Source organism: Sceloporus occidentalis, unplaced genomic scaffold (assembly GCF_023333645.1).
Source record: "Sceloporus occidentalis isolate IW3139 unplaced genomic scaffold, rSceOcc1.0.p SCAF_176, whole genome shotgun sequence".
In the NCBI taxonomy this organism is placed as follows: Eukaryota; Metazoa; Chordata; class Lepidosauria; order Squamata; family Phrynosomatidae; genus Sceloporus; species Sceloporus occidentalis.
In genome coordinates, this window is record NW_028317156.1 from 357,988 (window position 1) to 374,651 (window position 16,664).

The window sequence follows — 16,664 nt, forward strand, 5'->3', positions numbered from 1 at the left end:
TCGTCCGTCCTGAAAGGAAAAGGGGGATTTTCAAGCGCCTGTCCTGTTTATTCACCAAACTATAATGGCCCATTAGCCCTTGCACAAAGAGATAACAAGCGGGATTAATTCCGCCCCAACAAGGGGTATAATAGGCATTGAATAATCTGATTTGCCCTTTAAAGGTATAAGCCCCCCCCCAAAAAAAGGCAGAGAAGTTAAAAGGCTGAGCTAATGAAAAGAAGGGGGGGGTAGGACTCAACAAAATAGAGGTAGGGGGGTCAATTAACCCTGTAAACTCAGCTCAGAGTCACTCAGTCCTACTAAAGATTGTCATCTGCCAACAACGGTGATATTGAGCCGAAACAGAATAAGATAGAGATTCGTATAAACTTATGGAACCTCGGAGGTCTCTTTCTCAGTAAAAACGTGACTAATTGATGAACTTTTCCCACCATGCAGAGCCGTTTATTGCTCTCTCGTTCTTTAGATGACATTACATTGCCCCCTTCTGGTCAATGTCTGCATTCCACTGCTTTACACGTGTTACATATATATGCATATATATGCATATATATATATATATATATATACCGTATTGGCTCGAGCATAGGCCGCACTTTCCCCCCCACTTTAAGTCTTTAAAGTGGGGGTGCGGCCTATATTCCGGGTCTAGCGCCCGACGCCCGGGACTGCATGTCAGCAGGTAGCAGGTTTAGGATACAGATCCCCCGCAGCGGTGCAGGGAACCTGCATCCTACCGTCTGATACGCTGACAGCCTCCCCTGCCAGCACTTTCCACGGGGGGGGTGCCGGCAGCGGAGGTTGGTTACCCGCATCGCCGCAGCCGGTGACCGTCCACACGATGCGTTTTACCTCTGCCCCCAACACTTACCAGAGCAGACTCACGGGTGTCTTGCGGGGCCGGCGGGGGACATCTACGCAATACGCGTATACAACTTCCGGAATTTGTATACGCGTATTGCGTAGATGTCCCCCGCCGGCCCCGCAAGACACCCGGGAGTCTGCTCTGGTAAGTCGGAGGGGGCAGAGTGGCAGCATATCTCAGGGGGGGGGAGGAGGAGGAGGACAGTGGCAGCATATCTCAGGGAGGGGAGGAGGAGGAGGACATTGGCAGCATATCTCGGGGGGGAGACAGAGTGGCAGCATGTTTTTTTGGTGCTTTTTTAAAGAAAAAAACTTTTTCTTTAAAAAAGCACCAAACTTTTAGGGGGCGGCCTATATACGGGGGCGGCCTATATCCGAGCCAATACGGTATATAGTCTCATCCATTCCAAGTGTCCCTGCTTAATACGACCAGTCCCTCTTTAGTTCCCAGATGACCTGCTTGCTGAGCATGAGGGCATCGCAGGGTTCTACAGCGATGTCCACATTGTCCCCTAGGAGTCATCCCCTGAAACCCTCGTAAGCGGGTTAACCAGATTTGGTCAATTTTCTACGAATCTCCGAAAACGAGGAAGAACCCCCAACGAAGCCAACGGAGGAGGAGGACTAAGAATTTTCTTTGGGCGCTTTAAGGCCAGTAGTCACCCATTGACTTTAGGTAGATATGAGAGGCCACAGGCTACGTTTTTATGCTGGCGGCCACCAGCGACAGACCAGGTGAGTATGGAGGGGTGTCGCCAGCAGCCCAGGGGGCATTTGCTTGGTGCTCTGGGCCTAGCTGCAGGGGACCTGGATCCTCCTCTCTAGCAGCCGGTGGATGCTTCTGTCCGGCATTTCCTCTGGGGCGTCTATGACGGAGCGTCACATGACCTTCAAGTGCTCAGTCATAGAAGACCCGGCGGAAGTGCCGGCAGCAGCAGAGGTTGTGTATGCGCATCACACAGATGCTCACCGGCTGCCCCCACTAGACACCAAGGAATCTGAAGCACGGGGGACAAGTCTGGGGATGCATTGGTAAGGGGGGGGGGGCAGAGTGGCATATCCGGGGGGGTATAAGGCACATCAGGGGGTCAGAATTGAAAGCCGTGGGGCAGGTTGGCAAATAAAAACAAAAAATGCATTTTTCTCAATCATAGTTTTTATTAAATATGAAAAAATTGTTTCAATGTGAATTAATATTTACAAACAAGGGGTTAATTCCACGCGTCCGCAAGTCGACCAATCAGTAAGTGCTCCCGAGGCTACTGGTCAGTAAACTTTGCCTTTCTCCCCTCCCCAAAAGCCGCCATCCCCTCCTTGCAATCGTCCTGCAAAGAAATAAACAAACAAAGCAATTATCGGAGGGGTCTCAGATTCAGGAGCCGCATGCCTATCCCGTGCGTGTTTATGCTTAATCCCGCTCACTGAATTAGCCTTTACCACCTCTGCTGGGAGGCTGCTCCACTGATCTAGCACCCGCTCAGTCAACTTTCTTACATTGCATCACTGTATGCTAGTAATATAAGGAAACCCTCCCATATGGCGTGAATTAAAGGGCTAGGGGGCCACTTTCATTTTGGAAATTGGGCCCCCTAGCCTGGCACGTTTAGAAGCAGCTGCCGCGACTCCTTTGAACATGTTTAAATACCATTTTTTTTTATTATTCTTATTTCTTAAAGAAATCTTACTTTTATTCCAAGTCTTATCTAGGTGCTTAACCCCTTAAGGACCAGGGATTGGCCTGGGTCAACGGCCAGAGTGATTTTTTTTCATCTCTGATATGGGGTTTTTTAAATGTCGATTTTTTGTATTAAAAATAAATATAAAAAAGGAAGGTTTTTCTTTTATTTATCTTTTTAAACAAAAAAGGTTTTGATCTGTGATCACCCCCCCCCCAGAGTACAGTGGTACTCAAAGATTGACCGACACTGATGATAGGAGTTGTAATCCGGGTTTAAGTCATGCCCCCCAAGGCTGACCCCCCCTCCTCACCTGCGTTAACCGCTTCCTTTGCCATCGATACGATCAGCTTAGAGTTGCTGGCTATCTTCTCCGCGCAGCTGATCGCCTCTTCCACCACTTTATCCGCCGGGAAGACTTTGCTCACAAGTCCTGCGATGACATCATATCGAAGCAACCTGCTTTACATTCTGTGTATATATATATTTATTTAAAAACCACATCTGACATTCTATTCCTTTCCTCTGAAGGCTTGTTCTACGGCAACAGCCTATCATTGCCAGGGTTTGAGTCACTTGACAATCGCTAATGGTAAAAAAAATCTGCCAATGATGTAACATTTTAAATTAAAACGGATTATTTCAACAATGACAAAAAAACAAACAAAAAAAAAAACATCATGAATAAATAGAAATACAAAAAGAAATGTAAATTAATAAAAATTAAAAAAAATAAAGAAAAAATAATAAAATACAAAAATATTAATAAAAATTTAAAAATAATAATTAATATGTCCAAACACAGCTAAGAACCCATATTGCCATACCAGCTTCTTTTGCTTCCTGGGCCGCGATGCAATCTCCAGTGAGGATCATTTCCATTGCAAGAGACTTGCCCACCTCCCGCGCCAGTCTTTGCGTCCCACCGAAGCCTGCGGGGGGCGGCAGAAAGGGGTCAGACTCCCACCCAAAGCGCCAGCAAGTAATAAGAAACAGCCTGATTTTCTCATGTTTTCGGCGTGTGGTCTTCCCCCCCGACCAAGATAAAAACCTTTAAACCACAGGAATTTATAGTCTATACATATGCTGGCAGTTTGGCCAGCACAATGTATAGTGCAAAGTGTACCACTTAGTCAGCGAAGCCCGTATAAAGGTACTGTTTCATTATTTGTAGTCTTTTGAGGGAACGAGTGGGGGGGAATTTAAAACGCACCAAATCAGGTAGTTTTACATATAAAAGGGACGGTCCAATGTGACGCCAGCTCTAAAGAAGAACGCTTATTAAAATATTATGAGCCAATCAGTGGCAGGGAAGGGCTCTCATAGAAATCAATGGGAGCGCATTCCTCACATGATGGGGGTCTGAAGAGGAAGGGGGGGTGTATGGCTCCTCCCACCACTGCCTATAGGGTGCTAGCCCCACACGCAGCTAGCCTACCTCGCTTAGTGTGTGTGTTGGGGGCGGGGCATATGTGTTTGGCATTACCCATTCACTGCCTGGTTCCACCAAATCCAGCCCTTTAACACGTAATAAAGCTGGCCACAACTCCCCAACACCCCACCCACAAAGAGCAGGGAGCTGAGACCGGCCCTGGGAAATTCCCATATATGGTGGGGGTCCAAAATTTTATATTATCTTTAATCATAAATGAATCAATGACATTGGTCAGAAGACCGGGTAACAGACACAGTACCTGGGATGGTGCCCAATAAAATTTCTAGTTGCCTGAACTGTGCCTTTTCTCCTGCATAAATAATGTCACACATCATAGCCAACTCAAATCCTATGCCAAACTATGGGGAGGAAAAATGAAAAACAGTCAGAAATCAAAACTATATATATATATATATATATATATATATATATATATATATATATATATATATATATAGGGCTGCAACAAAGAATCGATAAAATCGATAATCAATTATGAAAATCATTGTCAACGATTTTCATAATCGATTAGTTGAATCGATTTATAAAATTGGCTTTTTCAGACCAAATGCTCTGAAAAATTCCCCTCCTTCTATAATCGGAAATCTAATAGAGATCGGATTATAACACTAGAATCCAGATCCCCCGCAGCGCTGCAGGAGACCTGGATTATCCTCTCTCAGCTGGTGGGGGTCTGTGCAAAACGCACAACCTCCGCTACTTCCCTTCACTTCCACTTCTATGTGCCCCACCAGGGGTTAATATATCAACAGAAGAAAAACGGGACAAATAAGCACCACTGGGTAAGCTAAGCCTGGAGTATTATTTTTATGTTTATGCTTATTTGCCCTGCGCTTCTTCTGTTGATATATTAACCCCTGGTGGAGCAGGTAGAATTTTTTTCGGGATCTATTAATTATGTGCATTCTTTAATTTGTGTTTTTTTATTTTTTGATTGCTGTAATATTTGATTGTTTGCATTGTCCATATATTTATATATATATCTATATTTTATTGTGTATTATCTATATTTTTTAAAGCATATATTTTTATACCTATTTTAGCGCTGTCAGTTTTTCTTATATCAGGGGGGTATAAGGCATATCAGGGGGCACAGTGGCATATCAGGGATATAAGACATATCGGAGTGTATAAGACATATCAGGGGGCATTGTGGCATATAGGGGGGGTATAAGGCATATAGGGGCTATAAGGCATATCAGGGGGGCACAGTGGAATATCAGGGGACAGAGTGGCATATATTGGGGGCTATTAGGCATATCGGGGGTAAAAGGCATATCGGGGGACAGAGTGGCATATAGGAGGTATAAGAGATATCAGGGTGGCAGAGTGGCATATAGGAGGGTATAAGGCATTTCTGGGATAGAGAGGCAAGCTGGGGTGAGATGCGCACAACTGGACAAAAACAGTTTACATGAATATTTACTAGGAAAGCTTTTTTTTGGGTTCTTGGCTTTAATTATTATGTCAGTAAAATAAGAAGGCAAATCGTGAAATGCCATTGTAAATTATAAGTTTTTATTTTAAATAAGCGAAACATTTGCATATTGTTGGGTTTTTTTTTTACCCGATGAATCGAAAAAATAATCAGCCCAATAATTGCAGCCCTACACTCAAATTTTGTCCTAGAGATACATGCAGCCCCTCATTTGAAGCTCCAATGGGTGTAGTTTCTTGAAATGTGTACTTTATGTACCCTAATTTAACTTCCCAGATGTCTAGATCTCTTTAACTTCAGATATGGCAGATTTGACAATCTTGTTAAAAAATTGTCTTAAAACTTTTAGGGGTGATGCCTGCAATTAGACAGCTCTAGGCAGCTGGGAAGTTAAATTATGGGACAAAAAGTATACATTTGCAGAAACTACACCCCTTGGCGCATCAAATGAGGGGCTGCATGTATTAGTAGCACAAGACTGGAGACATAAATGAACTTGTCTCTTTTAATATATTTTTTTTAATATAAGTGTGATATTCACTTATTTGCTGTGCACGGCAGATTTATGATACAAATAAGACCTCATTTGCTGCGGCTGGGTGTGTAGTTTCTAAAAATATATAGTTTTGTTGGCATATTTTAACATCCCGGGCAGCTAGAGCTGTTTAATAGACGGCGGCCATGCATTAAATGAAAAGATGTCTTTTGTGATAGTCTAATAAATTGAACTTTTAGCAATAAAATATTAGAAAAACACAGTCTACTGTTGTCAATTTCTGTTTATTTTAGACCGGTTACCTGCTACAAATATCTAGCAACACAGCTTTTGATATTAGAGTTTTCGAAAAATACAATTACAAACTAGTATTTATTGAGTCGGAAGTAAAAAAAAACAAAAACACACTTTTCCCCCCATTTTTGGCTTTATTTTGCAAACCTAATGAGACGTAGACGTATCAAAAAGGCATATTTGGAATCTGCTGGGTGTGCTGAAAAAAAAAAACAATATATGGTTTTCATAGTTTATTCCCAATAAACGTGAAATGCACCAAAATGCCGAAAACCAGCTTAGCACCCAGGGTGGGAAATGGCTTAGCAGCCAAGGGGTTAAACACAAACATTTCTCCGAACCTTTTGATGAGCCTATTTGATCCGGCCCGCTTGTGAGTGGATCTTACACCATATTAAAGTCTTTTTTATTTCCACATATCGCACTATTATTGTATTTGATTTTTTTCCCCCATGTATTTGCGCTCCACGATCTGCCGTTCGTTTCTTTGAGGACGAGTATCGCTGGGAGCTGCTTACTTTTGGGAAGAACTATATTCATTTTTATTGAATTTACACGTGGAATTTCGTGTTTTTTGCTTTCTTAGAAAATATGAATATATATAATATAAAGATATATTAAATATATTATATTAAATGTTCATATAGACAGGTCCTCCAGATTCTAATTTATAATATAAAAATGTTTATATATGTTAGAATTAAAAATATACAATAATATTTACAATATTTGTAAAAGATAAATTATAATGTATACACTGAATTAAAAAAATAAAAATATAACTCATAATGAATAAAATATAATTTACGATATTTTTAAAATATACATTTTAATATAAACTTAAATAAAAAAATAATAACAAAATTATAAAGTTAATATAAGTCATAATTTGCAATATCTTAAAATATGAATTATAAATTAAAAATAATACTAATAAATGATATTATAAATTACATTTATGTAGAGAAAATATATATTGGCGTTAACGTTATTTACAGTATTTTATACCCAGCACTTCTACTTAATATGACATAACTCGCACAACTTTTTCACCCCTAACCAATAACGCCTTATTCTCGTTAACTTTGAGCATTTAATAAAATTATCATCAAATGTATTTTATATATTGTTTTGTGGACGTACCGGCGCTATTCACCCGGTAAACCTGATGCCGACTGTGAAAAACAAGCCCTGTCAGACGAGCGACCCCTCTGCGTAATCCCGCCATCTCGACTGCTGTGGCGCTTTACCTCACGACAGCCGCTCGCTTCTCGCGCATTGGATACACCCAGGGAGGCTCGCGCTTTTCTGTGGCGTTATTCAAATTTCATAACACAGTGGCGGAACTACCGGGGATGCCTCCGCTCCCCGCCGCTGCCTGGGACTCCCGAGATTAACCCCTTCACCGCCAGACAGCCCCCATTCAAGCCTTTGGAGGACACTAGCTGCCGATCCCAGCACATGTTCTGCAAACGGGCCCAACTCCCAGCACTCCGATCCTGCCAGTAGCTCAATCTATAGCCAGACCCAGCCACTGTTCAGCTGGTTATTTCAAGGTGTATAGAAAAGCACGGGCAGACATGGGGACAACATGATCATAGCCTAAGAGAGTGTATGGGTGGCTCTGAAAAGAGCCGTTGGGTGTTTCAGGGTGACGAGTTAACAAGCTTAACCTCCGAAACCGTACAGAGTACGGCCTTGGCGTTTCAAGGCATACACCACGTCCATAGCGGTAACGGTTTTCCTCTTGGCATGCTCAGTATAAGTGACTGCGTCACGAATCACGTTCTCCAAAAACACTTTGAGCACACCACGAGTCTCCTCATAGATCAGCCCAGAGATACGCTTTACGCCTCCTCTGCGAGCCAAACGGCGGATAGCAGGCTTGGTGATACCCTGGATGTTATCCCGAAGCACCTTCCTGTGCCTCTTTGCGCCACCTTTCCCGAGTCCCTTACCTCCTTTGCCGCGGCCAGACATGATAAAGCTTACTTCACGAGTTCCACAGCACAATACTCGCTTACGGCCATCCCGCTTTCTTTTATACGTACTTGACGGACCTGATAGGGAACCGCACCATGATGCCTCAAGGGGGCGTTGCTTTTTGAATATATGCTTCACGTTGGTTGGCTGGAGAAGCTTCCAAGCGTGCCTCAGACACCGATTGGCTATTTAGGAAAATCAAAGGAAACCGGATATGAACAATTCAAACCAACCTCCTTTGTGCCACTCCCTACACCAAGCCCGCGTCTGCTTTCAAAGATGCCTAGCCTTTATTAATCAAACCTCTCTACTGCATGACGTACGTTAAGCTTCTGCCTCCCTCACCTCCACGTGATCGCTTTCGACGATCCCTCATTTACCACTAGGTGGCAGCATATCGCTGTAAATAAACGCCAAACGGCGGCCAAGACAAAGGCGGGCTTTTAACTTTCGCCGTATCGCTGTTAACGGTCAGCCAGTACACAGGTTTACTAGGTAGGAGGCTGACCAAAAGAAAGGAGATCAAATAAATAAACAAAAAAAGAACCACAGCTAACGAATAAATGAACGATTCGAGCATTTAATAAAATAAAATAAAAAACTCTCCACACCGAAGTCTCTTGATCAAAGGCTGACTTTTTCAAACCATCATCCTAGCCTATGAAAAAGAGGGGCGTGATTAAGCGTATCCAATCACATTTACCGCTACTCTATAAAGGGCTTGAGTTGGCCACAGAATCGCTATAGTTACGTTGTGTGCGTCGGTGAATCAAATTGTTGCGCAGAAGCAGCATGGCTCGCACCAAGCAGACAGCCCGTAAGTCCACCGGAGGAAAGGCTCCTCGGAAGCAGCTGGCAACCAAAGCTGCGAGGAAAAGCGCTCCGGCTACCGGTGGTGTGAAAAAGCCACATCGCTACCGCCCGGGCACCGTAGCTCTTAGGGAAATCCGTCGTTACCAGAAGTCTACGGAGTTGCTTATCAGAAAACTGCCTTTCCAGCGGCCGGTCCGTGAGATTGCTCAAGACTTCAAAACCGATCTACGTTTCCAGAGTTCTGCTGTTATGGCTCTCCAGGAAGTCAGCGAGGCTTACCTGGTGGGGCTTTTCGAAGACACCAACTTGTGCGCTATTCACGCTAAGCGGGTTACTATCATGCCAAAAGACATTCAGCTGGCTCGCAGGATCAGAGGTGAACGTGCCTAAGTAAACGCGGTGTGGGCGAACGCTGTTTCCCCTCCCACAAAGGCTCTTTTAAGAGCCACCACATTGTCACTCAAACGAGCTTATGTTTTGTGTTTCCCTTCGCATGCACGAAATGAACCCTGTTGTCTCGGCAAAGCTTCAACCTTCTCACACCATTGATCCTTGGCCCTCTACCCGGCTGGGCATAACGATTAACGGCAAAGCACAATCTTTAAGCCCCCCCCCTTATCTCTATTCTGTTACGGACAGAGCTCTGAGCGAGAGCGCTGGCCGAATATGTCAATCCATGCTTAACACACAAGTATGGGGCTAGGCTTTCAGCGGGTGGCCCACATAGCTCACAACAACTGAAGCCTAAGCAAACCTCCATACTTTGCTAAAAGCCCTCAAAGCCTGCAATACACTCCTCCATCTTCCCCACAACAACTGAAGCCTAAGCAAACCTCCATACTTTGCTAAAAAGTATACAGACTGGACCAAGAGATCGCCATAATTATCTGTTATTTGTTTTCTGTATTGTTATTATAATTTTCCTGTTTCTATACCCTTTTCTGTCTATCTGTGCTTGATAGCCTAGGAATGCCCATACTGGGAATTGCAGCATTTTTTCACTGATTGTTGTTAGTTGGTAAAATATATGTGATGCCTGTCACTACTTAAGTGTGTTATATTTTACTTTCTATCTTTCTGCTCCACTAACCCCTTATTTCTTATATCTGCCCTCTTACTGCCCCCGTCCACTTTAACACTATTTAACACTCTCTATTACAACCCTCAAAGCCTGCAATACACTCCTCCATCTTCCCCACAACAACTGACTTTGTGCCTGCCCCTCTCCCACCCACCCCAGTGTTGTCCTAATATATAGACAGTTATTTACCAGATCTATTTAAACATGCCAGTAGAGGGCACCAACACTTTGGATCCCTTTAGTACCCACTTCTCCCCATTAAACCATTCCAAATCCCATCCCTCTCCATCTCTCTGCCATCACAGCTATCCCAGTACCTCTACACTAACCTTTATATGTGAAACCTGCCTGTGTTTGCTCTGCTACTTCTGTCCCCCACATATTGATCCCTACTCCTATCACTCGCAATCACCAAACTTCCCCGGAAAAGCCGGCGTTTGTACGATAGCCGCACTGACTGATCGCCACCTCTCTAGCGGCTCCAGTGACAAGGGATCCCCAGTCTCTGCGGGGGTGTCTGGGCTACGAGAGCCGAAGTCCATGGGTAGGGCAGGAGATACATGGATGAGGTAGGACGGTAAGGGACAGCCGGCGTGGGTCCGATAGCCGCGCCGGGGCAGTTATGGTTAATGAGGGTCTTCAGGGTTAATTTAGGGGCAGTAATGGTTAATGGGGTGTTTAGGGTTAATTTAATGCTGGGGACTGAGGGTTAATTTAATAAAGTTAACTAAAGGTGCAGTTAGAGGTAAAGCAATCTAAAGGTGGGCAATCTAAGGGGAATCTAAATCCTGGGGGCAGTTAAGATTATTAATGTATTTATTTATAAAAGTATGGTGTCAGTGATATTCTCTGAATGGTTCGAATCTCTGAACGATTCTCTGCCTTCAGTGACATCGCTACAGTAGGCAGACAGGCAGGAGGGTTCATTGACCCTAATGAAAGGGGCGGGGCCAATCGTTAGTTTGACTGCAGGGAGGGACTGGGGAAACAGTAACTCCTATGAGTCACACTGAGTGACCCGAAGATTTGGATCATGAATCGGATCATTTCAATGAACGACTCGAAATGATCCGATTCACTTTACTGATCCGAACTTCGCATCACTACTTTGGGGTAAATGAAGGGTTAATCCCTTCTTAGCAATTAAGCTTTCAGAGGCAAGGGAGATGTCTACAGTGGAGCTACTCACGGGTCTCTCTCACAGTGATTATCAAATTCATTAATACGCTCCCCAGACCATTGCCAGCTACACCATCACACAACTGCGGGATTCCCCGGCTTCTGCCACTTTAATTTGCGGTAAACCACAATTTCCTATGCAATGCTGCCACCGTGTGGTAGCACTTGCCCACCCACCTTTCTTGAGAACCATATTTATCCATTTAAGTGCTGGCAGCTTTGCCTCGAATTTTAACCCTGAAACGGACGGGGGGGGGGGGTAGGGTGTATGATGTAGCTTGTATGAATGGTGTTTAGCCACCGTTAAACTCAGCAACTAAACATCGGGCTGAACATCTGCAGTGGAAAACGGTTGCCTTTAAAGACGTTTGCAGCAAGTTTATAGCAAGGGAAGATATAGCTTGTTCCAGAGATTATGGGTGGCTCTGAAAAGAGCCGTTGGTGGTGCTGGCTAATTGCCCTGCGGTTACCGATTGCTGCACTCACTTGCTCTTGGCAGGTTTGTGGCTCTGTCTTCTTGGGCAAGAGCACCGCCTGGATGTTGGGTAGAACACCTCCCTGAGCAATGGTGACCCCGCCGAGCAGCTTATTGAGCTCCTCGTCGTTACGAACGGCGAGTTGCAGGTGGCGAGGAATGATACGGGTCTTTTTGTTGTCGCGTGCAGCGTTACCAGCCAACTCCAGTATCTCAGCAGTCAGATACTCCAACACCGCTGCCAGATACACGGGTGCGCCGGCGCCTACTCTCTCGGCATAATTACCCTTGCGAAGAAGCCTATGCACACGGCCGACAGGGAACTGCACACCAGCACGAGAAGAACGTGTCTTCGCCTTAGCGCGAACCTTTCCACCTTGTTTTCCTCTGCCAGACATGCTTTTCGCTCGACAAAAGACCACGCGGATAACAGATTAATAAGCACGTTACAAAGAACCGCCGCTCACTTACTCAGCTATTTGTAGCTTCCCCCGTGACGCTCATCGTCACTGATTGGTTCCTTTCCAAAACAGCCAATCGGGTGGAAATAGTCTGAGACACCAATCGGTGTAGGCACTGCGGTTCATGGGCGGCCGCATCTTCTCACGTGACATCCTCATCGAATCGGACGCGAGACAGCAAAACAGCCTTATTTGCATGCGGTGCCTATAAAGGGAAGGGCCCAGCGCAGTAACACTTCAGCGTTCATCCTGTTTGCCTGCGTTGCGTCTTGGAAGGACAGCAGACGCGATGCCTGATCCAGCGAAGTCTGTGCCTGCTCCGAAGAAAGGCTCTAAGAAAGCTGTTACGAAGACCCAGAAAAAAGATGGGAAGAAGCGCAGGAAAAGCAGAAAAGAAAGTTATGCGATTTATGTGTACAAAGTACTGAAGCAGGTGCATCCCGACACTGGCATTTCCTCCAAGGCCATGGGCATCATGAACTCCTTTGTCAATGACATCTTTGAGCGCATTGCCGGGGAAGCTTCACGCCTAGCCCACTACAACAAGCGCTCCACCATCACTTCTCGGGAGATTCAGACTGCTGTACGCCTCCTCCTTCCTGGAGAGCTGGCTAAGCACGCTGTGTCAGAGGGCACCAAGGCTGTTACCAAGTACACCAGCGCCAAGTAAAGTTCTCGTTCTCTCCCTTTTTAAACAAAGGCTCTTTTGAGAGCCACCCACATGGTCTGTCTCAGAGCTATGTAACTGATCTAGCCCATTTTGTCGGACTGCTAGGTTTGGGAAGAGCATTTGTGAGCATTGAAATGTGCTCCTCACTCCTCCAGGTTAGCTGGGGTATCGTGCCCATCGACCAAACTGCTTGGGAAGAAAAGCCCAAGGTGAAGGGGCTTCTGTGATGGCAACGACCTTTTCTCCTGCTGGGACCCAAGAGATTAACCCCTTCACCGCCAGACAGAACCAGCGTTGCAGAGAGAAGGGGCTGCTTTACCACTGCGGCTAGCCGAAGCTGAGCTACATCGTGGGGTTATTGACTAAGCCATGACTCTGTAGTGTCGTGGGTAGGACATGTGGCACACGGACAGGATAAGACATGAGGGGACGACAAAGGCATAATCAAAATCACACACATACTGGGACGTACAGAATTAAGATAACCACACACCAGACGGAACCTACTAATCCCGGGCCGGCCCCCATTCAAGCCAGCTTTTGGAGGACACCAGCTGCTGATTCCAGCACATGTTCTGCAAACGGGCCCAACTCCCAGCACTCCGATCCTGCCAGTAACTCAATCTATAGCCAGACCCAGCCACTATTAAGCTGGCTCTTTCAAGGTGTGCATAGAAAAACGCGGGCCGACACGGGGACAACATGATCATAGCCTAAGAGAGGGTGTGGGTGGCTCTGAAAAGAGCCGTTGGGTGTTCCAGTGACGAGTCAACAAGCTTAACCTCCGAAACCGTACAGAGTACGGCCTTGGCGTTTCAAGGCATACACCACGTCCATAGCGGTAACGGTTTTCCTCTTGGCATGCTCAGTATAAGTGACTGCGTCACGAATCACGTTCTCCAAAAACACTTTGAGCACACCGCGAGTCTCCTCATAGATCAGCCCAGATATACGCTTTACACCTCCTCTGCGAGCCAAACGGCGGATAGCAGGCTTGGTGATACCCTGGATGTTATCCCGAAGCACCTTCCTGTGCCTCTTTGCGCCACCTTTCCCGAGTCCCTTACCGCCTTTGCCACGGCCAGACATGATCACGTTTACTCCACGAGTTTTACAGCACAATACTCGCCTACGGCCGGCCCGCTTTCTTTTATGCGTACTGGACGGACCTGATGGGGAACTGCACCATTCTGCCTCAAGGGGGCGTTGCTTTTTTCATATATGCTTCTCGTTGGTTGGCTGGAGAAGCTCCCAAGCGTGCCTCAGACACCGATTGGCTATTTAGGAATATCAAAAGCCTGCCCGCGGGAGATCGCTTTCGACGATCCCTCATTTACCACTAGGTGGCAGCATATCGCTGTAAATAAACGCCAAACGGCGGCCAAGATAAAGGCGGGCTTTTAGCTGTCGCCGTATCGCTGTTAACGGACAGCCAGTACACAGGTTCACTAGGTAGGAGGCTGACCAAAAGAGAGGAGAAGAAATAAATAAAAAAAAGAACCGCAGCTAACGAATAAATGACCGATTCGAGCATTTAATTTAATTAACAACAACAACAAAAAAAAGATAACTCTCTAACCGAAGTCTCTTGATCAAAGGCTGGCTTTTTCAAACCATCGTCCTAGCCTATGAAAAAGAGGGGCGTGATTAAGCGTATCCAATCACGTTTACCGCTACTCTATAAAGGGGTTGAGTTGGCCACAGAATCGTTAGTTACGGTGTATCCGTCGTGAATCAGATCCGCACGCATCAGTATGGCTCGCACGAAGCAGACAGCCCGTAAGTCCACCGGAGGAAAGGCTCCCCGGAAGCAGTTGGCGACCAAAGCTGCGAGGAAAAGCGCCCCGGCTACCGGTGGCGTGAAAAAGCCACATCGTTACCGCCCGGGCACCGTAGCGCTTAGGGAAATCCGCCGTTACCAGAAGTCTACGGAGCTGCTTATCAGAAAACTGCCTTTCCAGCGGCTGGTCCGTGAGATTGCTCAAGACTTCAAAACCGATCTACGTTTCCAGAGTTCTGCTGTTATGGCTCTCCAGGAAGCCAGCGAGGCTTACCTGGTGGGGCTTTTCGAAGACACCAACTTGTGCGCTATTCACGCTAAGCGGGTTACTATCATGCCAAAAGACATTCAGCTGGCTCGCAGGATCAGAGGTGAACGTGCCTAAGTAAACGCTGTGTGGGCGAACTCTGTTTCCCCCTCATCCTCCCACAAAGGCTCTTTTAAGAGCCACCACATTGTCACTCAAACGAGCTTGTGTTTTGTGTTTCCCTGCGCATGCACGAAATCAACCCTGTTGCTCGTGGCCAAGCTTGAAACTTCTCACACCATTATCCCACTACTGAGCGAGCCGTTAAGCGGCCGAGTCCCCGGCTGGGCATAACGAGTAACGGCAAAGCACAATCTTTAAGCCCGCCCCTTATCTCTATTCTGTTACGGACAGGGCTCCGAGCGAGAGCGCTGGCCGAATGTCAATCCACGCTTAACACACAAGTATGGGGCTAGACTTTCAGCGGGTGGCCCACAGAGTCGCGGCCGGGTGATTAAACGCTTTTTTTTTCATTTTCGGAGGATATGATGGTTCTGAAAAGAACCTTTTGTGTGAAGAATTAAGTGGGAAAGCACACACCAGAGGCGCTCCAAAACCCACACCCCCCCCCCTTCTCACTTTTTGGGGGCTGCCTTTTTAAGCTTGGGATTAGCGGGGCTTTTGGCTGCCTTGGGCTTTGAGGGACTTTTGGCAGCCTTGGTATTTGAGGGGCTTTTGGATGTCTTGGGCTTTGAGGAGCTTTTGGCTGCCTTGGGCTTTGTGGCCTTCTTAGCTGGGCTCTTGCCAGCTTTCTTCGCCTTAATCTTAGGCTTCTTGGGACTCTTGGGAGCGGCCGACGGTTTCTTGATCTTTTTCGGGCTTTTCTTCACTCCTGCAGGGGCTTTCTTGGGCGACTTCACAACCTTCTTAGGGGCTGCTTTTTTAGGCTTTACGGGAGTTTCCTTCTTCTTTGATGTCTTCTCTCTGCTCTCCAGCTGCTTCTTATTCAGCTTGAAAGAACCAGAGGCACCGCTGCCTTTCAGCTGGATCAGGGTCTCTTTAGTCACCAGACCCTTAAGAGCGAGCTTCAGGCGGCTGTTATTCTTTTCTACGTCGTAGCCGCCAGCAGCCAGTGCTTTTTTAAGAGCTGCGAGAGACACTCCGCTGCGCTCCTTGGACGCAGAGACTGTTTTCACAATCAATTCGGAGACACTGGGACCGGACTTCACAGGCCGGCTTTTTGCAGCTGCCGGCTTCTTCGGCTGTTTCTTCTTGGCAGAGGTTTCTGCCGGCGGAGGTGCCGGGGAAGGAGCTGTCTCGGCCATCTCAATGCCGCCACGAAAAAGCTGCAATTGCACGTAAACACGGGGTTAAACCGCCAGAAGTTTGGCTTTTATAGACGAGCTGCCGCACATTCATTGGTTCATGAGCGGTAGCCTGCGAGTCTATGATTGGACGCCGATTCTGAAACCTCCCCATGCTGCCGGGGCATCGCTGGATTTGCATTCAGGGGGAGGGGGGTTTGAAAGGAAAATATATTTACCGTTTGCGTGTAAACGTCTCATCACACTTCTAATTTTAGATCCTAACTCCAAAGCAGTTGAATTTCCTACACCGTGCAGCCGCCCCCCCCCCCCAAAAAAACTGCCAGGGAACAGCACCCAAGAGGTGTGAAATAATAAATAAATAAAATAATGAATACAGATAATTAATAAAATAAATTATTTAATATCACCTATTAAAGATTA

At 46.1% G+C, this 16,664-nt stretch overlaps 5 protein-coding genes and 1 pseudogene across 5 annotated transcripts in view; 2 read left to right on the forward strand and 4 right to left on the reverse strand.

Moving 5' to 3' along the window:
- The window catches only part of LOC149278937 (enoyl-CoA hydratase, mitochondrial-like), a 121,487-nt gene that overhangs the window by 596 nt on the left and 104,227 nt on the right, over nt 1-16,664 (reverse strand). Inside the window, exons 4-6 of the mRNA XM_089501576.1 lie at nt 4,238-4,337; nt 3,371-3,475; nt 2,857-2,976 (exon numbers count right to left, since the gene is read on the reverse strand). Coding sequence (XP_089357702.1) covers nt 2,857-2,976; nt 3,371-3,475; nt 4,238-4,337 — 325 coding nt within the window. The remainder of the gene's footprint in view (nt 1-2,856; nt 2,977-3,370; nt 3,476-4,237; nt 4,338-16,664) is intronic.
- On the reverse strand, nt 7,896-8,207 carry LOC149278938 (histone H4). The gene has a single exon (XM_089501563.1). It carries the CDS (start codon nt 8,205-8,207, stop codon nt 7,896-7,898), a length of 312 nt encoding a protein of 103 aa, XP_089357689.1.
- Nucleotides 12,509-12,889, forward strand: LOC149278939 (histone H2B 1.1-like). The gene has a single exon (XM_089501610.1). The coding sequence runs from the start codon at nt 12,509-12,511 to the stop codon at nt 12,887-12,889; it is 381 nt and encodes a 126-aa protein (XP_089357736.1).
- LOC149278940 (histone H4) lies at nt 13,667-13,978 on the reverse strand. Its single transcript, XM_089501551.1, has one exon. The coding sequence runs from the start codon at nt 13,976-13,978 to the stop codon at nt 13,667-13,669; it is 312 nt and encodes a 103-aa protein (XP_089357677.1).
- Nucleotides 14,644-15,054, forward strand: LOC149278941 (histone H3). Its single transcript, XM_089501547.1, has one exon. The coding sequence runs from the start codon at nt 14,644-14,646 to the stop codon at nt 15,052-15,054; it is 411 nt and encodes a 136-aa protein (XP_089357673.1).
- LOC149278942 (histone H1 pseudogene) lies at nt 15,552-16,241 on the reverse strand (annotated as a pseudogene).

Bases quoted from the DNA above. Each gene is read 5' to 3' on its own strand.
- LOC149278938 (XM_089501563.1), bottom strand. From the start codon at position 8,207: ATGTCTGGCCGCGGCAAAGGAGGTAAGGGACTCGGGAAAGGTGGCGCA.
- LOC149278939 (XM_089501610.1), top strand. From the start codon at position 12,509: ATGCCTGATCCAGCGAAGTCTGTGCCTGCTCCGAAGAAAGGCTCTAAG.
- LOC149278940 (XM_089501551.1), bottom strand. From the start codon at position 13,978: ATGTCTGGCCGTGGCAAAGGCGGTAAGGGACTCGGGAAAGGTGGCGCA.
- LOC149278941 (XM_089501547.1), top strand. From the start codon at position 14,644: ATGGCTCGCACGAAGCAGACAGCCCGTAAGTCCACCGGAGGAAAGGCT.